Raw genomic sequence first — 19,195 nt, forward strand, 5'->3', positions numbered from 1 at the left:
CAGGGCAGATGTTGTAAACTATCTCCACAACAATCAGGGTCTGGAACAGGGTCAGTTGTGGTTGTGGAAAGGAGTAAAATGAAGCAGCAAAAAAACAGAAGCACACAGCATACTGATATATTAAAAGGAAAAGCAGGAACAGCACTAACTTAGAGGCTAAAAGACATCGAAAAACATTACAACATATTCATAAAAGAAAAACTTAATATGGATCTGTAGGATAACTCGCTTTGAGATGTGTGTACTTTTCAGCTGTAACATACCAGACATAAATGAATAATATTCATATCAGAGTGAGATATCCAGCTGGGCAGACGTAAACGAACTTTATTTGTATCAGAGTGCAGCAGGATACTTGTCCTTTGTGTTGCTGCTACATTCCCAAGTGATCTGAGTGGTACTGGGCAGTAAACATTTGCTAGGCAAATGATGTATTTATAAGTTACCCATGTGTAAGATACAGGAAACATAAACATGAAATTAAGTTATTGGTGAGATGAAGAGATACTTGCCTTGCATGCTTTTAAGAAAGCATACATATGTAATTAATATCTCTATCTTCCTCCCAAGCCTATTTACAGAGCTCCACCTGGGTTTTTGAGTATACACTCCAAACTGTCTTTTTTCCTTCCCCATTTTTCCTTTCTATGTACCTTATGGGGAGAATGGCTGGTGGTGGCTACATTACTATTTAGTACCACTGAAACATATATGATCATCCTAAGAGATGTATGTACTCTGAACTCGGCTGGGTCCAAAGATGACCATCATACTGCCTGGCTCTACCTCAGCCTACTAAAATTTTGTAGTTATGGGCCATTGTATCTATGCTGTAAGAAGTTTTCTAGGTGATTATAAAGTATATCAAAGAGCAGAAACAAAATAACTTATTTAAAGGTACTAACTATCCCTTCCCCTGATTTACTATTATTTTTTTGAGACAGGGTCTTGCTATATACATACGTATATAGCTCAGGATGACCCAGGGTTGGCAATGCTTGGGTCTTGCTGTTATGGAATATTATTTTAACTAGGCAAAGATGTGTTATATTTGTTTTTGCTGCCTTTGTTAACGATGTAAAGATGTGTTACAATTGTTTGTGCTCTATTTAATTATGTAAAGATGTGTTGCATTTGTTTTACCTTGCCTGACTAAGGCACCTGATTGGTCTAACAAAAAGCTGAATGGCTAATAGCTAGGCAGGAGAGGGGTTGGCGGGGCTGACAGGCAGAGAGAATAAATAGGAGAAAGGAGAGGAGAGAGAAGGAGAGAACAAGGGAGAAGGAGAAGAATACACCTGGAGCCAGAATCCAGGTAGCTACCAGTCAGACATGAGAAGCAATGAAAGTAAGATATATAGAAGGAAAGAAAAGATAAAAAGTCCTGAGGAGGCAAAAGGTAGATAAAGAGAAACAGGTTAGTTTAAGTTAAAGAGAGCTAGCCAGAAACAAGCCTAAGCTAGGCCAAGCATGCATAACTAACAGGAAGTCTCTGGGTTATGATTTGGGAGCTGGTTGGTGGCCCAAAAGAAAAACCCTGTTATATCTTATCTCCAGAGTTTTAGGATTAGAGGCTTGCATGACCACAACAGAACATTTACTTGATAAAATAGCTACCTTACAGCCATTCTTCAAGATACAGCTTAATATTTACCAACCCAACTACATAAAACTCTTGTAATAAACTCTTGTACATGTAACATATAGTCACACTAATTATTTAGCAATCATACAGCAACATTACTCTACAAAAATGTTAATGAATAAAGAAAATGTGGCATATAATCTACAAATGGAATATTATTCATCCATTAAAAATGATGAAATTTTGTCATTTTTATTAGCCTGGGTGGATCTAAAATTTATGTCTAGGGAAAGATGCTAGGCACAGGAAAACAAGTAACTAACTGTATGATCTCACTCCTAGGTAGAAGGTAAAAAGGATGACTGCATAGGGGTAGACAGCACAACCAGAGCCTGGAGAGACGGGAAGGGACAGGACCAGTGAGCACTGTTACAGTCACAAGGGGAGAAAGAGGTTCTGGTGCGCTACTGCAGAAAGGGTGATTATAGATAACACTACATTTCAGAAAGAACTAATTATTTGAGTTGAATGATACGATTAATTTGATTTAAACATCACCCATTATATACCTGTATGGCAACATTATATATTGCCTTAGTAATAGGAACATTTTTTAAATAAGCTTACTTAAAACACTCCGAGTGCATGCTTACTTTAATGTTTCAGCGAGAAAGAAGCTCTGCTGCACGTCATCATGCGTAGGAGTGAGGGAATACACATCCTTGACTCCGGAAAACCCACCACTGACTCGGCAATACTTTTCAATAGCCTGTGAAGGAGAGCAGAGAAGACAATTAATTCTGTGGACAAGTTGAAAGACTGCATTCAAAAGTTCATAGAAAGGATGGGCATAATGGCCTTTAATCCCAGCACTTGGGAAGCAGACAGACGGATGGATCTCTGTAAGTTCAAAGCCAGCCTGGTCTGCAAAGTGAGTTCTAGGACAGCTAGGGTTACATAGTGAGACCCTGTCTGTAACAAAAAGAAAAACAAACAGATAAATCTGTAGGAAAATTGGCATTTTTGTAACTGATACTATATTAAGCCTAAGCATAGTGTTATCAAATGGAAATGTTCTCATACTGGAAAAACAAGCTTGTACTGAGATGTCCTTCCCTGTCTAACACCATAATCTCTCTACAATAAGCTTATATTTTCCTAACTTAAATGTCGAATTTGACCTGTTCTTTCTGAATTAGGGAGCTGTCTGGCACACATCAAGACAGGAATAAGCTTATAATTAGGGGTAGAGGAAATGGCTCATAAAGTAACTGTCTTGAAAAGTGAGGACTTGAGTTCAGCTCCTCAGAATCCATGTAAAAAGCAGAGTGCAATGGTGTGTGCCTGTAATTCCAGCAATGGTTAAGAACATAGGCAGATAAAAGTGAATCCCTGGAGCTTGCTAACCTGACTGGGCAGACTAGCCTACTTGATGAAGTCTTAGGCCAATGAGAGACCCTATTTAAAAGGTGGAAGGCACAAGAGGAACATGAGATTGTATTCTGAACTCCACATACACATGCATGAGTACACACATATACACAAACACACACAATGAATTTCAGTGTGATCATTTCCAAGAACAAAAACTCACAACATCCTAAAAATGTATGATTTAATGGTAATAAGAGATATTTATTGTAACCATGCTCTATTCTGAGACATTGTATTCCCACAGTCTCATTAGTTAGGTACCATAGGTGGTGAGAAGTAGCAGGAAGTGTACACCTACATGCCTAGATGATAATGGCTATTTAGAGCTAACAATCTGCCGAAGGCCATTCCAAGAGCTTCACATGCACTAGCATTTAAATTTCATAATCCTAGGAGGTTAACAGCTCTACTTTTCAGATGGAGAAACTGAGCTGAGCAATTTGTTCTCTCTTAACTACTGTGTTCTAATACCTGACTGGAATTTAAAATGCTTACTGTATATTTCTTTTTGTGAGCTTGAACATGCATAAATCCAATGTATTAAATAAAAAACAACCTATTCACAACTCTACGTTTAAGTCAAAGCCACTGACTGTCTTGCTGGTGCAAATGTGTCACTCCCACTGCAGAACTGGATGTTCAGCAAGCTAAGAACACTTGAGGCTCGCTCTTTCGCTGCTCTACGTAACCCTGAGCTACTGAGCAATGAAGGCACAGTCCTTCCCTCAGCACTGCTGCTGCGGCTTCTTGTTCCTACTCTTACTACCTTTCCTATTCATCTGGCCTTCTCTTCTAATATAAAGCTAGTTAACTAGTTAACAATGAAAAGTGCTTAAGCCAAGTTCTTCTTCATCCTCCTCCTTTTGTTTTTCGAGACAGGGTTTTTCTGTGTAACAGCTCTGGTCTACAAAGTGAGTTCCAGGACAGTCAGACTGGCATCGAACTTGCAGAGATCCGCCTGCCTCTGCCTTCCAAGTGCTGGGATTAAAGGTGTGCACCACCACCACCTGATTCCAATTTCTTTTTAGAGCTCTCTATTTGTTGTTGCTGGGTTTTAAAGCCTTCCACCTGAGGCCTGGTGCTTTTATCTAGCAATATAAATGGCCTATTAATCCTAGGGATCATGTGAAGAACAGATCCTCAGGCTGCCTTGATGGCTCAGCAGGTCAAAGCATTTGCTGCTCTTGCACAGGGCCTGGGTTTGGTTCCCAGCACCCATACCAGAGGGCTCAGAAACACCTGTAATTCCAGTTCCAGAGGATCTAACAACCTCTTCTGGCCTCCACAGGTATGCACACTCATGGGGTATACACAAATAATATAAATGTTTTTGTTTGTTTTAAAGACTATCTCATCACCATATCAGAACAGTTTAAGCCCAGGCAGGCTCCAGGCTCACTTGGCAGCCCAATCTGGTATCATACTTATGACAGCTCCTACCTCAGCCTCCTGAAGGTTAGGATTATAAACACCCATCACCATACTCCGTGTGAATGTTGACTATTTAAGAGTAAACGGACCGCTTCCTTTACTTACTAACCGTAACAAATTCCTGCTTCTGAATACACACACACACACACAGAGTCTGCTTGTATGTGTGCATACCATATATTGTCTTTAAATCTATTTTTAAAAACAGATTAATGATCCACACATGAATTATTAGAACACAAGGTAAAATGAACAAGAATCATCTGCCCAGGCTACGAATCTGGGTTAATATGATAATGCTTCTTTTCTTCAGTGGTTAAACATTAAAAAGAAATAATAAAAAATAATACTGCTTATTTTGTAACAATACTGAGAGCCTGCCTTTTAAATAACTCCTTATAGTTACTTACTAGAATAGTGAATGTATACGGTTATGTAAGTACTAATAGAAAGCAAATAGGAGTCTAAGGCTTGTTTGTACTACTCAAGAAACAAATTGAGAATAGTTTCTTCTCCAGAGAAATGAAAATGTATGGTTCTCGAAATCAAGTAACTGGGATGAGGATATGTGGTACAGGGGGCAGCCCTGCCCAATCAGCTTAGACAAAAGGAGAAATCAGTGTATTTACCAGTGCTGCTTCCCAGCCCCACTGCCTGTATCTTGGGTCGTGGGTGAATCGCCATAGATACCAATAGGTTTCAATTACTTCTGGACGGAGGATGTAATACTTTTCAGCTTGCCGCACAGCCACGGCTTCCACTGCACCATCAAACTTGAATGATTCGGGACCTAGTTTTAACGCTGTAATATGTGAAAAAAAAAAAAAAAAAAAAAAAAGCTACATAAACAACATGTATGTTTTAAGGAATACTTACTGTTGTCTCTACAAGGAAGAAGTATGAAGTAATCTTTTATCTTTTGTAGGGTTTTGTTTTTGTTTTTGTTTTTTTTGCTTCTGATTGTTTTAATTTTTATTTATTTGTTTGGTGTTAAAGACCCAGAACCTCTCATCTGCTAAGCTGAGCTACACCCCAGGACCCAGAACCTCTCATCTACTAAGCTGAGCTACACCCTGGCCCCAAGTAACTTTAGTTATTTTTATTGTTACTGTTTTACAAAATGAGTTGTTTCAAAAGAACCACACTTGGTTTCCTTCTAACAGAATTACAACTATTTCTACTGCTCTGGCATGAAGTATCTCTCAGAACAACATACAGCAATACATCAATATGGGGCTAAATCTGACTCTATCAAGAGCTGAGTAGTACCCTGGGAACAAACCCAAAGGTAACTATAGCATGCACTCTATGAACACAGATACTAACTGTTCCTTTATTTGTGTCTCCAATTATTTTCATCAATATTTTGTAATTTTCAGCATACAATCTTTCTCTCTTTGGTTAAATCCATTCATTAAGTATTATTATTCTTGGGGGGGGGCAGGGAAGAGCATGCACACAAGTGTGAGCGTGCGCACATGGCATGTGGAAGCCAAGGGAAGGAAGGCATTAAGCATCTTCTTGTATCACTCTGTCCTGTTCTTTTGAAGCAGAGTCTCTTGCAGCCAGCAAGTCCCAGCTATCCTCCTGTCTCTACTTGTCAGTGTTGGGTTAAAGAAACACCCAGGCCCAGGCCTGGCTTTTAAGTGGGTGCTAGGAGCTCCAGCCCTCAAATCTGCACAGCAGGCATCTGCACCACAGAGCTCTCTCTAGCTCCCATTTTTATCATTTTGATGTTACCACAAACAGGGTTCTTTTCCTAATTCTCCCTCCAACAGACTGTGATTAGTGTAAAGAAATGGAACTGAGTTCTGCACACTGATCTGTATCCTGTCATTGCACTGAATTAATTCATTCTACCCAACAGGGTTTTGTGCGTGTGCACCTGCAGTTCTCACTAGGGTTTCCTACACAGATAATCATGCCATGTGGAAATCAGGAGAATTTTCTTCTTCCTTTCCGACCTGCATGTGTTTCATTTCTCTTTCTTGTCTGACTATTCTTGCTAGTAACTTCTGGTACTATATGGCACAGACTCTGAATTCAAGGCCATCCTTGGTATATAATGAGACTGTCAAGACTAAACAAACCAAAGTATTTTTTATTTTTTTTTATTTTTTATTTTTTATTTTTTAAAAGTCCAACATCGTAAGCACTGAGATGAAAGTAACCATGAAAGTAACCAAGGGCAGGTTAACTGGTTTAGTTTCTTGTTTGTTTTTTCTTTCCTCTAAAGAAAAATGAAATTCTCAGGAAAATAGATGGATCTGAAAATTACTGTATCAATGAGGAATCCCAGACTCAGAAAGATAAATACCACACATATTCTCTCTGATGTGCAAATCCCAGCTTTGAATTTATATCTGTTTCTGTATAGATACAGCTAGATAGACAGACATACAGATAAAGATACATGTGTATTTATGTGGATCTAATAGGGAGGGTAATAACTATGAAATACCTAAGTGGGAAGGAGACTAGTAGAGGAAGAAGAGAATATGTGGGGGAGAATTTACTGAAACAAAAATGCAAAAACGCCATAATGAAAGCTGTTATTTTGTAGGCTAACTTTAAATTTGTTAGTACTAAGAGGTGATCAGATGAAGATTTTAAAGGTTAACCTTAAGATTATATTAGTTAATAACTTCCATAATTATAATGATAAAACAGAACTAGAATAGAAATTGCTGTAAGGAATTAACATTGTGAGCTTCTCACTGAAAATTATTTTGATTAGTGGTCATGTATAACTTCACACAAACATACAAGAACAAGAATAGATTTTTCCTATAAAGTGTTATGAATGAAAAAGGGCAAGCCTCCCAAATCATGTTTAGAATAAACTGAAACAATGTACCCATCAACCATCAATGTAAGTGTCCCATATGTACATCATGCTTAAACTACTGCTAAGGCTGTGCTCATCCCATGAACAGGTTCAGTGATGCTTCCCATAACCCAGCTAAATACTGTAACTGGCTATGTTCACCACATGGTGAAATACATTAAGATGATTCAATTTTGAATTAATTTTAATCCTAATTCCAACAATGAATCAAAGTGAAACTAACTCCCAAGGCAATGAATACATTATTAATTAGCAGAAATAATTACTAGGAAGGGATGTAATTTTTAAAATATGGTCACCAAAAACGTATAATGAGTCATAAGAAAACGCAGCAGAGTATAAAATAATCAGCTGAGAATATAGGAAAACTAGGGCTGTACTTTCTAATCCAAGGATCTAAGTTGAGAATAAAGACAATTAAAATCAGCCAAAGATATAAAAGTACAAGACACCAATCAAACAGTAAGCTTTTGGGGGTACCATGACAAAGAGGGTCACAGGTTCTACTTGCTACATAAAACTGACAACAAATGGAGCCTGCTCAACAGTGCTATCAGAACCAAGAATCCAGAAATACAAAGGGTTCCTGGAAGTCCCCTGGAATTCCACAAGTGTCTCAGAGGCACAGGCTGTATCTTGTTGACATTTTACTTAACGTGCACATATCTAGCATAGTACCCAACATGTAAGGTGCTCCCTGTTTAATGGAATAAGTAGTTCTAGAACTAGGGCATGCCTTATTTTTAGTATATTTGCTACTATAAATTCCATGTTTTAGATCTACCATTTATGGTCATAATCTTCATGACAAAAGCCCAGTTGCCCATCAGCAAATATCTATGCTAGTCCTCAATGTCTCAGTAATATTAGTTTCACTTTCTATATTTTTTTATTAGCTCATTAAAAAATTGGATTCCATTATTGATGGGAGAATGTCTTTCTGTACACTGTGAATATGAGTTGCTCTGACTGGCTGATAAATAAAGCCGTTTGGCTTATGGCAAAACAGCTTAGAGGTAGGCGGGAAATTCAAAGAGAGAGACAGGAAGAAGGCAGAGAGAGATGCCAGCGAGCCGCCCAAGGAGCAACATGAATTGAATGCAGGTAAAGTCATAGAACATGTGGTGATACATAGACTAATAGTTATAGGCTAATTTAAGTTACAGAGCTAGCTAGCTAAAAGCTTGAGCCATGGCCAATGCAGTTATAATTAGTGTAAGCCTCTGTGTGTTTACTTGGGGGACATGAGTGGGAGAGATTTGTCCTGACTGCCAGCATGCCAGGACACAGGAAATCTTCCAGCTACACATTATGGCATTTTCAAACAAAATTTGCTTTTGTTGTTTCTCTCCCATACCTTCCTCCCTACTCCCCCCCCCCCCCTGCATCCCCTACCTTGTACTTTCCCACTCTCAGTAGCCTCCTTCCCACATCCATGTCACAAGTGGTGCAGGATAGTGTGACCCACCCCTCAATACCACCTGTTCCCCAGCTGTCTGCTGGTGCTGGAGACCTGGCTAACCACTTAGTGCTATTGAAATCATGGTCACTGCAGGAAAATCTACAACCACTAATTTACTAAACCAGCATAATCCCTAACAACAATCTATAAGCATTTGTCCTTATACCCATAGGTAAGTGTAGTCTTCACCCCTCATCCAGGAAACTTCTCTTTGCAATAAACAGAAAATCACAGCCAATCAAAAAGCAGAGTCTGGCCGGGCGGTGGTGGCGCACGCCTTTAATCCCAGCACTCGGGAGGCAGAGGCAGGCGGATCTCTGTGAGTTCGAGGCCAGCCTGGGCTACCAAGTGAGTCCCAGGAAAGGCGCAAAGCTACACAGAGAAACCCTGTCTCGGAAAAAAAAAAAAAAAAAAAGCAGAGTCATGGAGCCCAGGCCCAATGGATACATCTACAAAACATTCCCACACCTAAGGCTCAAGGAACATTGAAAAAGAGAGGGCAGAAGTCTGTAAGGGCCAGAGAATCAGGAGTCTGCAGTGAGACTGTGTCTCCTAGTAATGTCAGAAGCTACACCTGTAAAGTCTTATAAACCTGACTGCCCAAACGAGAGCTGAACAAGTTTGACACTGATAGACATGCCCAAGTGGATGAGGAAAGCCTATGAGGCCTCAACCCTACACAAAGAACTATAGACAACTGAGGAAAGCTGGGAGCAGGAGAGGTGACCTTCCTCAGGGAATAGTACACCTACTGGTTGTCCAGTGCCAGTCAGCCCTGAAAACAAGTAACATTATATTGACTGAACAAGTTATATTTAGGAATATATATGTATAATATACATATGTATATGAATTAACAATTGATTAAAAAAAAAAGAGGCCATGAATTTGAAGGAGTTGGGAAGGGTATAAGAGGGTCTGGAGGGAGGAAAGGGAAGGGAGAAATGTAATTAAATGTCAATCTCAAAAATAAACAAAGGGAGAGGGAAAGAGGGAGGAAGGAAGGAAGGAAGGAAGGAAATAATGAGGATTTGGAGAAGTGGAACCCTTAATCCCTTAATACTGCTGGTGGGAACCTAAACTAGCAAAGTCACTATGGAAATCAGTATGGAGATGTCTTTGTTTCATTTCCTGCTACTGTGATCAAACACCCTAATGAATACAATTTAGGAAAGGATTTAGAGCTCAGAATTCCATGTCACAGTTCATCACAGTGGGGAAGTCAAGGCAGCAGGAACCTAAAGCAGTTAGTCATATTACATGCAGTTGAGAGAGCCAAACAAACGCCATGACAGGCTCCTAATGGCCTGTCAGAAACCAGGCCTCAGTTTCAGTTTATTAGAACTGGACAGGCCGTTCTTGGAAAAACCACAGCCCGGGGGTAACCAATCAGCAAACACCCCACAGCCTTCTGCTAGCTAATGATAGCTAAAGATAGCTTCCCCCACCCTGCTGCTACAAAGTCCCTAACCACTAGAGCTACCAACCAATCCTTCAACAACCCATAAACTTTTTGTTTAAACCCACCTATCAACCCCTAGACTAGCCTCCCCTCCCTAAAATCTTCTTTGCTATGATTAAAAGGAGCTTATGCACTTCTCCCAGGGTCACCATGAATGACGACCCTGGATGAATGATAGACTCTTGCATGCTGGAATTTTTTTTTTCTCTCAAGAAATATACTCTTGCTGACTGCATCGTGGTCTTTGGAGTGATTCAAGGATGCTAACACCAGTCAGAACTGTAATATTATAACAAATCAATGCATGTATGCTTGTATCCAGCTTGCTTTCTCCTTTTATACAATCCAGGATTCAAACCCAGGGAAGGGTACTGCCCACTTTTAGAATAGGTCATGGCATATCAAGACAATCTTCCAAAGCCATGCCTATAGGCAAACCTAATCTAGACAAGTCTTCATTGAGACTTTCTCTCCTGGTGATTCTAGATTGTATAAAACTGGTAATTAAAACTAACTACTAGCCACTAACTAACAGGTGTTTCCTCAAAACACTAAAAGCAGAACTACTGTATGAGCCCCTCTACTCCTCCTGTTATACCAAAAGGACGCTACATCGTACTACAGGATATTTATACATCCATGTTCACTGATGTCCTCCTGACAATCCTAAGGAAATGGAACTAGCCTAGATACCTACCAACAGCTGAATGGGAAATAAAAATGTAGCATAGATGCACAATGGAATTTTACTCAGCTGTCAACTACATTTTAAGTGTATAATTCATACTCTGATAATTATCACTGTGATAACTTTGTTTGTCAATCAGATCACTAACCTTGTCTTAATACCAACATTCAACCACACTGAAATAACATGTGTTAATATTCTTTTGAACTATATTTTTAAATAAGTAAAACCACAAGTTTGGACAATGATAGAATTGAAGGGTCAATTTCACCTTAAATTCAATTCCTTACTATATAAAAATAACTCAATAGTTTTATGAACGAGGACAAATTTCAAGCCAATTATATTTGTGTCATGGTACTTAATGACAAATTAACTCTGAAACAGAAATTCAGTTACTGTAGAAAAGCAGCAATTCAACTTCTGAAACCACAAATAGAAATTACAAGTTTGTAGGACTCCAGGTCATTAATTATTTCACACAGAAAAACATGTTTGTAAAGCCAAACTAAACTGCAGGTCGACCCCAGTGCAGCCCCCTTTCCTTACTGCCCCGCAGGGAGTCCTTCCATTAGATATTGAATGGCCATCTGTAAATGCATGAGTATCTGTGTTTTGAACCAATTTTTGTCAATAATAAAAACCATCTCACCTCTAAAACACAGAGAATCAGAAAATATTATATATTTTCCCAAGGCAATGCCAGAGGATTTTCTTAAGCAAACATACAAAACTCATTGGTGAATTAAGTAAACGACAATCTGTCTGATAGCCAGATAACAACTGTACTTTGGAGGAAATGACTATTCTCTTTTGGTTCCTTTTATTTTCTCAAGAGTATAGGCACAGTGACATAAACTAACAATTTTGGATTTTTACTAAAAAATAAGTGACATTACTCCATACAAATATTCTATCTTTTGTGTTTACAACAATTGTTTTCTAAATATTAGAGAACAAACAAAAAACTCCCCAGAATTCAGAAGTTTTAAAAATGATATTGGAAACCTATTTCTAGAATTAAAATAAAAGTTGAGAAAAATGATCTGCTATTTTAAGTGTGCAGTATTCTGAAGTGAACAGTACAAATATACACTTTCCTCCTAATTTCTGGAAACACGTTTAACTGAGGTCATTTTAGACTAAGTCATTAGCCTTACTAACGTTCTTACCAGTTCTGTCATATGACTCATGACATGTTCGTGCAATTTCCGCCCCTAGTTCTAAATAGTGACCAGCTTTGTCCTTTCTGGAACCATCTGCTCCAAGTGCAAACATTCCCCCAGCAAAGCAGGCCAAATGTCCCATCTTCCTTTCCAAGTGTCCGTTCTTCCATTCTCCAATGAAGACAAGACCTCCTCGGGATTTCTTAATAAGATGTTTTTCTATAGCCTTCAAGAAAAAGATAAACAATTTCACACACAAACTGTTCTGTTTAGTGTTAGCTGTCAACTTGACAGCCTAGAATCACCAAGGGGGATAGTCTTTTTTTTTTTTTTATTTAATTTTTTTAATTTTTATTTTGCAATACAATTCAGTTCTACATTATCAGCCATGAATTCCCTTGTTCTCCCTCAAGGGGGATAGTCTTAACAAGGAATTGCCCAGGTTGGTCTGAGGCCATGTCTAGTCTATGAGGATTGTCTGGGTTGTCCAATCAGTGGGAAGGCCCCATTCCCAATATGGCAGCACCCTTTCACGGGCTGGCCCTGGACTGTGTAGGAGAGAAGGGAGCTGCTGGCTGAGCAAAAGCACACCTACGCCGGGGAGGAAGGGCCCTCTCTGCTCTTGACGGTAGGAGTGATGCTTTAGGTTCCTACCCTGACACAATAAAGGATGTAACATGGGATTCTAAGTCCCATAAATCTTCTCCTCCCCTTGTTATTTTTGGTAGGGTAATGTCACCGCAACAATGAAACTAGAGCACAAACTCTGAGTATCTGAACAACGTCTAGACTTTTGACCAGCCGAACGACCTTGGCATTATGATACTTTACAAACTAATCGCTTTCACAAACTGGAAACCTAATGGGAAGTAAAATTTTAATGAGTTATCAAAGTGTATATATAGCCTGGAACTAACATCCTAATCACTACTATAAGCAAAACAGGGGAGGAGAGACATGGCCTTTGAGTGCTTTTCTGCATGATATTACCGTACAGCTCATCTTCTTGAGCTAAATGAGTCATAATAATTAATCGACTGAGATCACCTTAATAAGTTATAATCCAAAAGGTTCTACCAATTCATTTTCTATTCCAAACAAGAAAAACTGAACAGAAGATTCAGTAAGTTAAGATAAAATAAGGTGCCCGGGCAGTTGTGGTGTAAGCCTTTAATTCCAGTACTTGGGAGGTAGAGGCAGGCGGATCTCTCTGGGTTCTGGGCCAGTCTGGTCTACAGAGCTAGTTCCAGGACAGCCAGGGCTGTTATACTGAGAAACACTGTCTCAAACACCCCACCTCCCCCCCGCAAAAAAAGATAAAATAAGGTTTGGGTAAGTAGATAAAATTGTTCTTAATTTTTCATGTAACTATGTCACTTAGCAAATTAATTTTTTAAAAGCATAATATACTTTACACATGGTAAGGCTTTCAAAACTAGTTGAAACTTGATATATAATCCCTTAATTTCTTAGTAAACTGGTTTCTCAAAGCAAGGCAATTTGTTTTGGATGTTTTGTCATGGACAAAAGGAGATGACATCAGAAAGAGGCTACTCTCCTTTTTCTAAAGTCAATTTTACTAAAGATAACGGGGATAGCAAAGGAAATATTTTACACTAAGCTTAAATATAAGAAAAAGTAGAGCATAACAATCACATTTCATTTTAATAATGAGGGTTTGCTTGTTTGTTTTGTTTTTATGAGCTTTGCTCCTCTGGACTGTGTCCTTAGACTGCTGACAAGGGCTATGCTTTTCTTTCTGAAATAAGGTATGTACTTCTTCAAGGATTAATTCACATTTTGATAATGGGTTGTTTTCTGACATGTTCAATGATATCCAGCTCTGGAAAAACACACCTTCTACTTTCTGTAATGACAATGTGTGTTTTACAGAATTGTAGGGATTATGCCTTCATCATCTTATGTTCTAGAAGGTCTGTTATAATGTTCCATGCACTCAATAAATAATTTTATAAGTGATAGAGCTCTTGGATAATTAAATCTGACTGAGAAAGGCAATGGTAAGTAGCTGAAAATCAAATGATAGGGATGACCACCAGATTGTAAGATTTTTGTTATTTTTTTAACCATGATATTCTCAAATACATATATTTAAAAGATTAAAGTCTTTTGAATAGAGAGGCTAAGTTTTTCATCCTTACAGCTAAGTGATATTAACATGGCTTCAACACACACAATAACTGTGTAAAGAATTGGCTATAATTTTTTTGTTTTGTTTTTTATTTTTTGTTTTTGAGACATGGTCTTACGATGAAGCACAGGCTAGCCTCAAACTCACCGACATCTGCCTGCCTCTGCCTCCTCCTGAGTACTGGGGTTTTAACTTTTTGCATAATGCTTACACTGTTTTTGTCATCTCTGGCCTTTACAACACAAACCTTACTGTGCTGTAAGACAGCTAAACATGCTCATGAACTTACTAGGACTAAAGAAAGGGTGAGTGAAGACAGGGCTTTACATCCTTAACTACCTTTGGGTGCCTGAGATCCACTTTACTGCACTCTTTGCTCTAAAGAATACAACAATGCTTACATAAAATGCCAGCTCCTGAATGGCAGTTAGGGATAATTATATTACTTTTACACATCTTCACTAGTATTACCATAGTTGCCTGGCTGCCAAAGGGCCTTTAAAATGTATATTTCATACACTAGCTTAAAAAATCAAGAGACTGAATGTAAATTTGATCTAAAACCTACAACAACACTAAGATGAAGAAACCAGGATTATAGGACTCTGTAGTGAAGAGGAGAGCAGGATGGGAACAGAAGAATTTTAACAGAATATCCCCGAAGTGACATATAAATTAGAAAGAAATCTTAAAACACTCAGCCGATCCTGTTTCTTCTATGAACTCAATGTTATTTTACAATTCAAAATACTGTCTCTTAACAGGAGTATTTGCTGAAGATAACAAAGTACAAAAACTGTATAGCTGAGATGATATTTTGCAATGAAATTTGATCAATTATTATTTTTAAAAAACAGTAAGAACCCATTCTAAACTTAAAAAACAATAAAAACAGGATGGAGAAAACAAGTATATAAAGTTGTGTAGATATAGTATATGATACATGTAATGGAAAATAATTTCAAGTTTTAAGATTGATTTTCAAAACAGTCACACCTATCACAATATATATATATATGCATATATATATAAACACAAACTTTTTTTTTCTTTTATATAAAATGTAAGATATATACATATATAGTATATAAAAATATAAAAATATTTTTCTTTTTCTTTTGACAAGAAAGGTAAAAATACATTTTAGGTTAAGAATATAAGAAAAAGTATAAAGAAAAATGGTTTAATACATGGCAAATGTCACAATTTTCCAAAAATACAGTCATTCAAGTATTATAGTACATATTATATTTTGGGTATTTGTGCTGGGTACAGAAATTGATGAACAAATTACTCTCTATTCTTTAAGAATAGAGAAACTAGGAAACCTAAGGGCTATTTTCAGTACATCACTATGCTTCTAAAATATTCTAAAACCACACGTTTACATTTAGATTCTTGATGAAACTTTAATTCAATTTATTAGTTAACATAATCCCTCATTAAATGTTCAGTGAGTGACCAGTAAGCCGAGCGCTGTGCATCACACATTAACTTCCAAACCCGAGCACTTTTTAAAAACAATGGCAGTAAATCAGCTACCGACAAAAGGAAGAATATAAAATGTGTAATAAAGATCTTTGATTTGACTTTTAAAAATACAAAACTACAATGCTAAAAATAGATCACTATATCAGGATTATGCTATATTAAAATCATCAAGGAGATATAGATTTACAACAGGTCAGAAAGTCAGTGACTTATTCAATGATGAAAATTTTTCTATTTTATATTTTTTTCCTAGAAATTTTGTAGACTTAACTCCAAGTTTTTAGGTTGTCATACGTATACCAAACAATATAAAGCAATTATGAAGAGGACAGGTTCAGTTCCAGACTCTCTAAGCTCTGTGACCTTCACCAAGCTACCTGACCACTGCCATTGTGTAAATTCAAGTGTAAATGACAATAACCGAATGGAATCATCTATGTAGACAGGCTAGAGCAGTGTCCGGCCCAGGGAAAGCACCACACGAGTGGGCACCATCACAGTTCTTTACTCAAAGACTCTCAACGTGTGGGCTTAAGTCATCACTTTAAAGAAGAAATGTTATGGATAAGGATGAAGTCAATAGTTTTACCAATCTCTGCAGAAATTAACCAATTGTAATTAAAACAATGTTTTATATATATATTCACTAGACTCCTCAATTTTCTTTAAAATGTCACAAATAAGAAGAGTTAAAGTAAGGATTTTCTATTAAAATACTAACAAACTATGACAAATGAACATAATGTTTATGTATATTACATATCTAGCCTAGATGCCTATAATAAAATGGTTGATTTGTCTAGTCACTAATATTCAACATATATATTCACTATAAGAAAAGATTCAAACAATAATCACCTCAACAGCATCATCATACATCCTTCTTGCCTCATGGTCTGTTTTATCTGACATCAGCCATGCTTTCAGTAAGTACTCATAAAAGCTATCTCCCAGACCACCAACTGATGTGTGATCTGTAGCAAAAGGGAAAAGAGGATATGGATAGGGGAAAGAGAAGATAAAGACAATTAAAATGATATTTTTAAATAATAAAGACCATTTAACAGATTAATAATCATAGTGGCATGCCTACTTTCAACATATTCTACTTAGTCAAGCAGAAGTACATTAGGCTTCCCTATACATATGTCTCATTTTCTAGGAAATCTCTCCTCTGCGTGTGGTATTTTACATTGATGAGTCTTTTTCTTAAATTACATAGTTGGTACACTGTTGCTCACCCAGACTTTTGCAGAAGTAAAATAATTATCTTTTATACAATAGTGGCTTTAAATACACACCCATTATTAAATGACACTTCTATTTGGTACTAAACAAAAGGTACTCACTCCTAAACATCTCTATCTAACAATGTCTAGTGGTAAGTCCTGTTTGGAAAGCAAGATTCACTTTGTAATATATTTTCCTAATATACTTAGCTTTGAGTTCTGTCCTTAATTAATACTTATCACATATTAGTAAACATTGCTTTTTCATAGGTATACTATTACTTATCACTTATACTTTTAAACCAGAGCACCAAGGCAAACACACCATCATACCTCACTTTCCACAAGTTTGACTGTATTTTGTGGGATTTTAATCACAGAATTTCCATTGTCTCTGTCCATAAAGAAGAACACCCCACCTGTATAAACCTTGCAACCCACCAGACAGTACTACCACAGGAAGATGAGGACGTTATTCAGTGGCTTCTGAGGAAAACTTGCAATTCGGATGCAGGAAATGGCATGTTAGAATTTATCTTTTTAGATCACAGACTATACCTGTGGACTATTAGCGATATAAAACTGTAAGTAAAGCAGAAAAGAATATAAAGAATACTTATGGTTTTCCTAGGCAGATGTTCTTAAATACAAAATGAAGGAGTCATAAAGGAAAAGTTTTAATTTCCTATGACACAAACTAAATTTCAGACAAGTCAATGTGAAAGAAGAAACAGAATAGAATGTATTTGTAGCATATATAACAGCAAAAATGATAATGCCCTAAGCAAAGACCTCCGGGGGAAAAGAGGCAAACAAAAGGAGGACACAAAAATTAACAAAGGAAGCAAGACTCAGTCATTACTTCAGAAAACACACTCAACTCCAGTGACCAGAGAAAAGTCAAGTAAAATAACAAGATTCCACTACTATCTAGCATGTCCCCAAGAATATTTTTATTACATTTATTTATTTGTGTGTGTGTGTGTGTGTGTGTGTGTGTGTATAATATATATATATTATAATATTATATATATATATATCACAGCATATGTGTATGGGATCAGTCTCTCCTTGCACCAAGTGGGTCCTAGGGCTCAAAATCAACCTTCAGGCTTCCTGGCAAGCAAGTACCTTCTCCTGCTGAGCCATCTTGACAGCCCAAGTGAGTGAGTGAATGAGTGACAAAGAGAAAGGGGGTGGGAGGGGTAGAAAGAGGAGGAGAGAGAATCATCCATCCATCCATCCATCCATCCATCCATCCGTCTATCCATCCATTCGTGGTGCTAAGGGTTGAACCCAGAGCCTAGTATATGCAAGGTAAGCATTCTACCACTGTGCTATATCCTCACTGGTCCTCAAGCATTTTAAAAGACATACTACCCAATGCTGACAATATAATTCATAACTGTTGGGACTGGAGGTAGATACCAAAATTTAATATATGACCCTAGTTCTGGAATTACTCTATAACATTACCTGAAAAACACAAATACAGGTATAAAATTATCCATTATAGAATTGTTTCCATTTGTAAAAAGTTAAACATAGCCTGAAATATCTAGGGAAGCTGATAAATAGAGTATAAATATAGTACAGTACAGTACACGATAATTAAAAAGAACCCGGGGTGTCTGTAATCTCACATTGACGGGTATCTATTTTTACAATGCTAAGTGTGGAAAGGGAAACAGGCTCAGAATAATATTTATAGTCTGACATTGCTAAAAATTATGTATTAAGAAATGTTAGGGTACAAAGTCTTTAAACAGAATTGCTAACAGTGATTGATCTCTGGGGCAAAGGCCTTAAGTTTTAACTTCAGATCTACAAATATACTACCTAGCACATGTAACTTCATGTAACTCAAAATCAGCTTCTGCTGTAGAAAACGAAGGAGTGGGAGGGCTATCATTCACACCGCAGGCAATACACTGACTGTCCCTATCGTTCACAGATCCCTTAAACACCGTTTTACTTCACTACTTTTCCTGAAATCACAAGCAAATGTGTTGACGAATTATTAATACAATGTATCCCACTAAAATCACACAGCTATAAATAGAGAACATTTCCAGCACCCTAACAGATTTCACATGGCCTTCCGTCAACACTCATTCCCTAAGGAGAACCACTTCTCTGACCTCGGTCACCATATTTTCTAAGTTCTTGAATATAAAATGTCCATCACCTTTAACTAAGATCTGTTAACTTAATGCTGCTAAGAACTATTCTCTTGTTTTCTACCTA

The 19,195-nt window shown here is 37.5% G+C and overlaps 1 protein-coding gene across 1 annotated transcript in view; it reads right to left on the reverse strand.

Annotated features, from left to right (window-relative positions):
• The window catches only part of Man1a2 (mannosidase alpha class 1A member 2), a 128,531-nt gene that overhangs the window by 13,664 nt on the left and 95,672 nt on the right, over window positions 1–19,195 (reverse strand). Inside the window, exons 9-12 of the mRNA XM_059265959.1 lie at window positions 16,578–16,693; window positions 12,083–12,302; window positions 5,080–5,252; window positions 2,239–2,354 (exon numbers count right to left, since the gene is read on the reverse strand). Coding sequence (XP_059121942.1) covers window positions 2,239–2,354; window positions 5,080–5,252; window positions 12,083–12,302; window positions 16,578–16,693 — 625 coding nt within the window. The remainder of the gene's footprint in view (window positions 1–2,238; window positions 2,355–5,079; window positions 5,253–12,082; window positions 12,303–16,577; window positions 16,694–19,195) is intronic.

This window comes from Peromyscus eremicus, chromosome 6 (assembly GCF_949786415.1).
Source record: "Peromyscus eremicus chromosome 6, PerEre_H2_v1, whole genome shotgun sequence".
NCBI classification, from domain to species: domain Eukaryota; kingdom Metazoa; phylum Chordata; class Mammalia; order Rodentia; family Cricetidae; genus Peromyscus; species Peromyscus eremicus.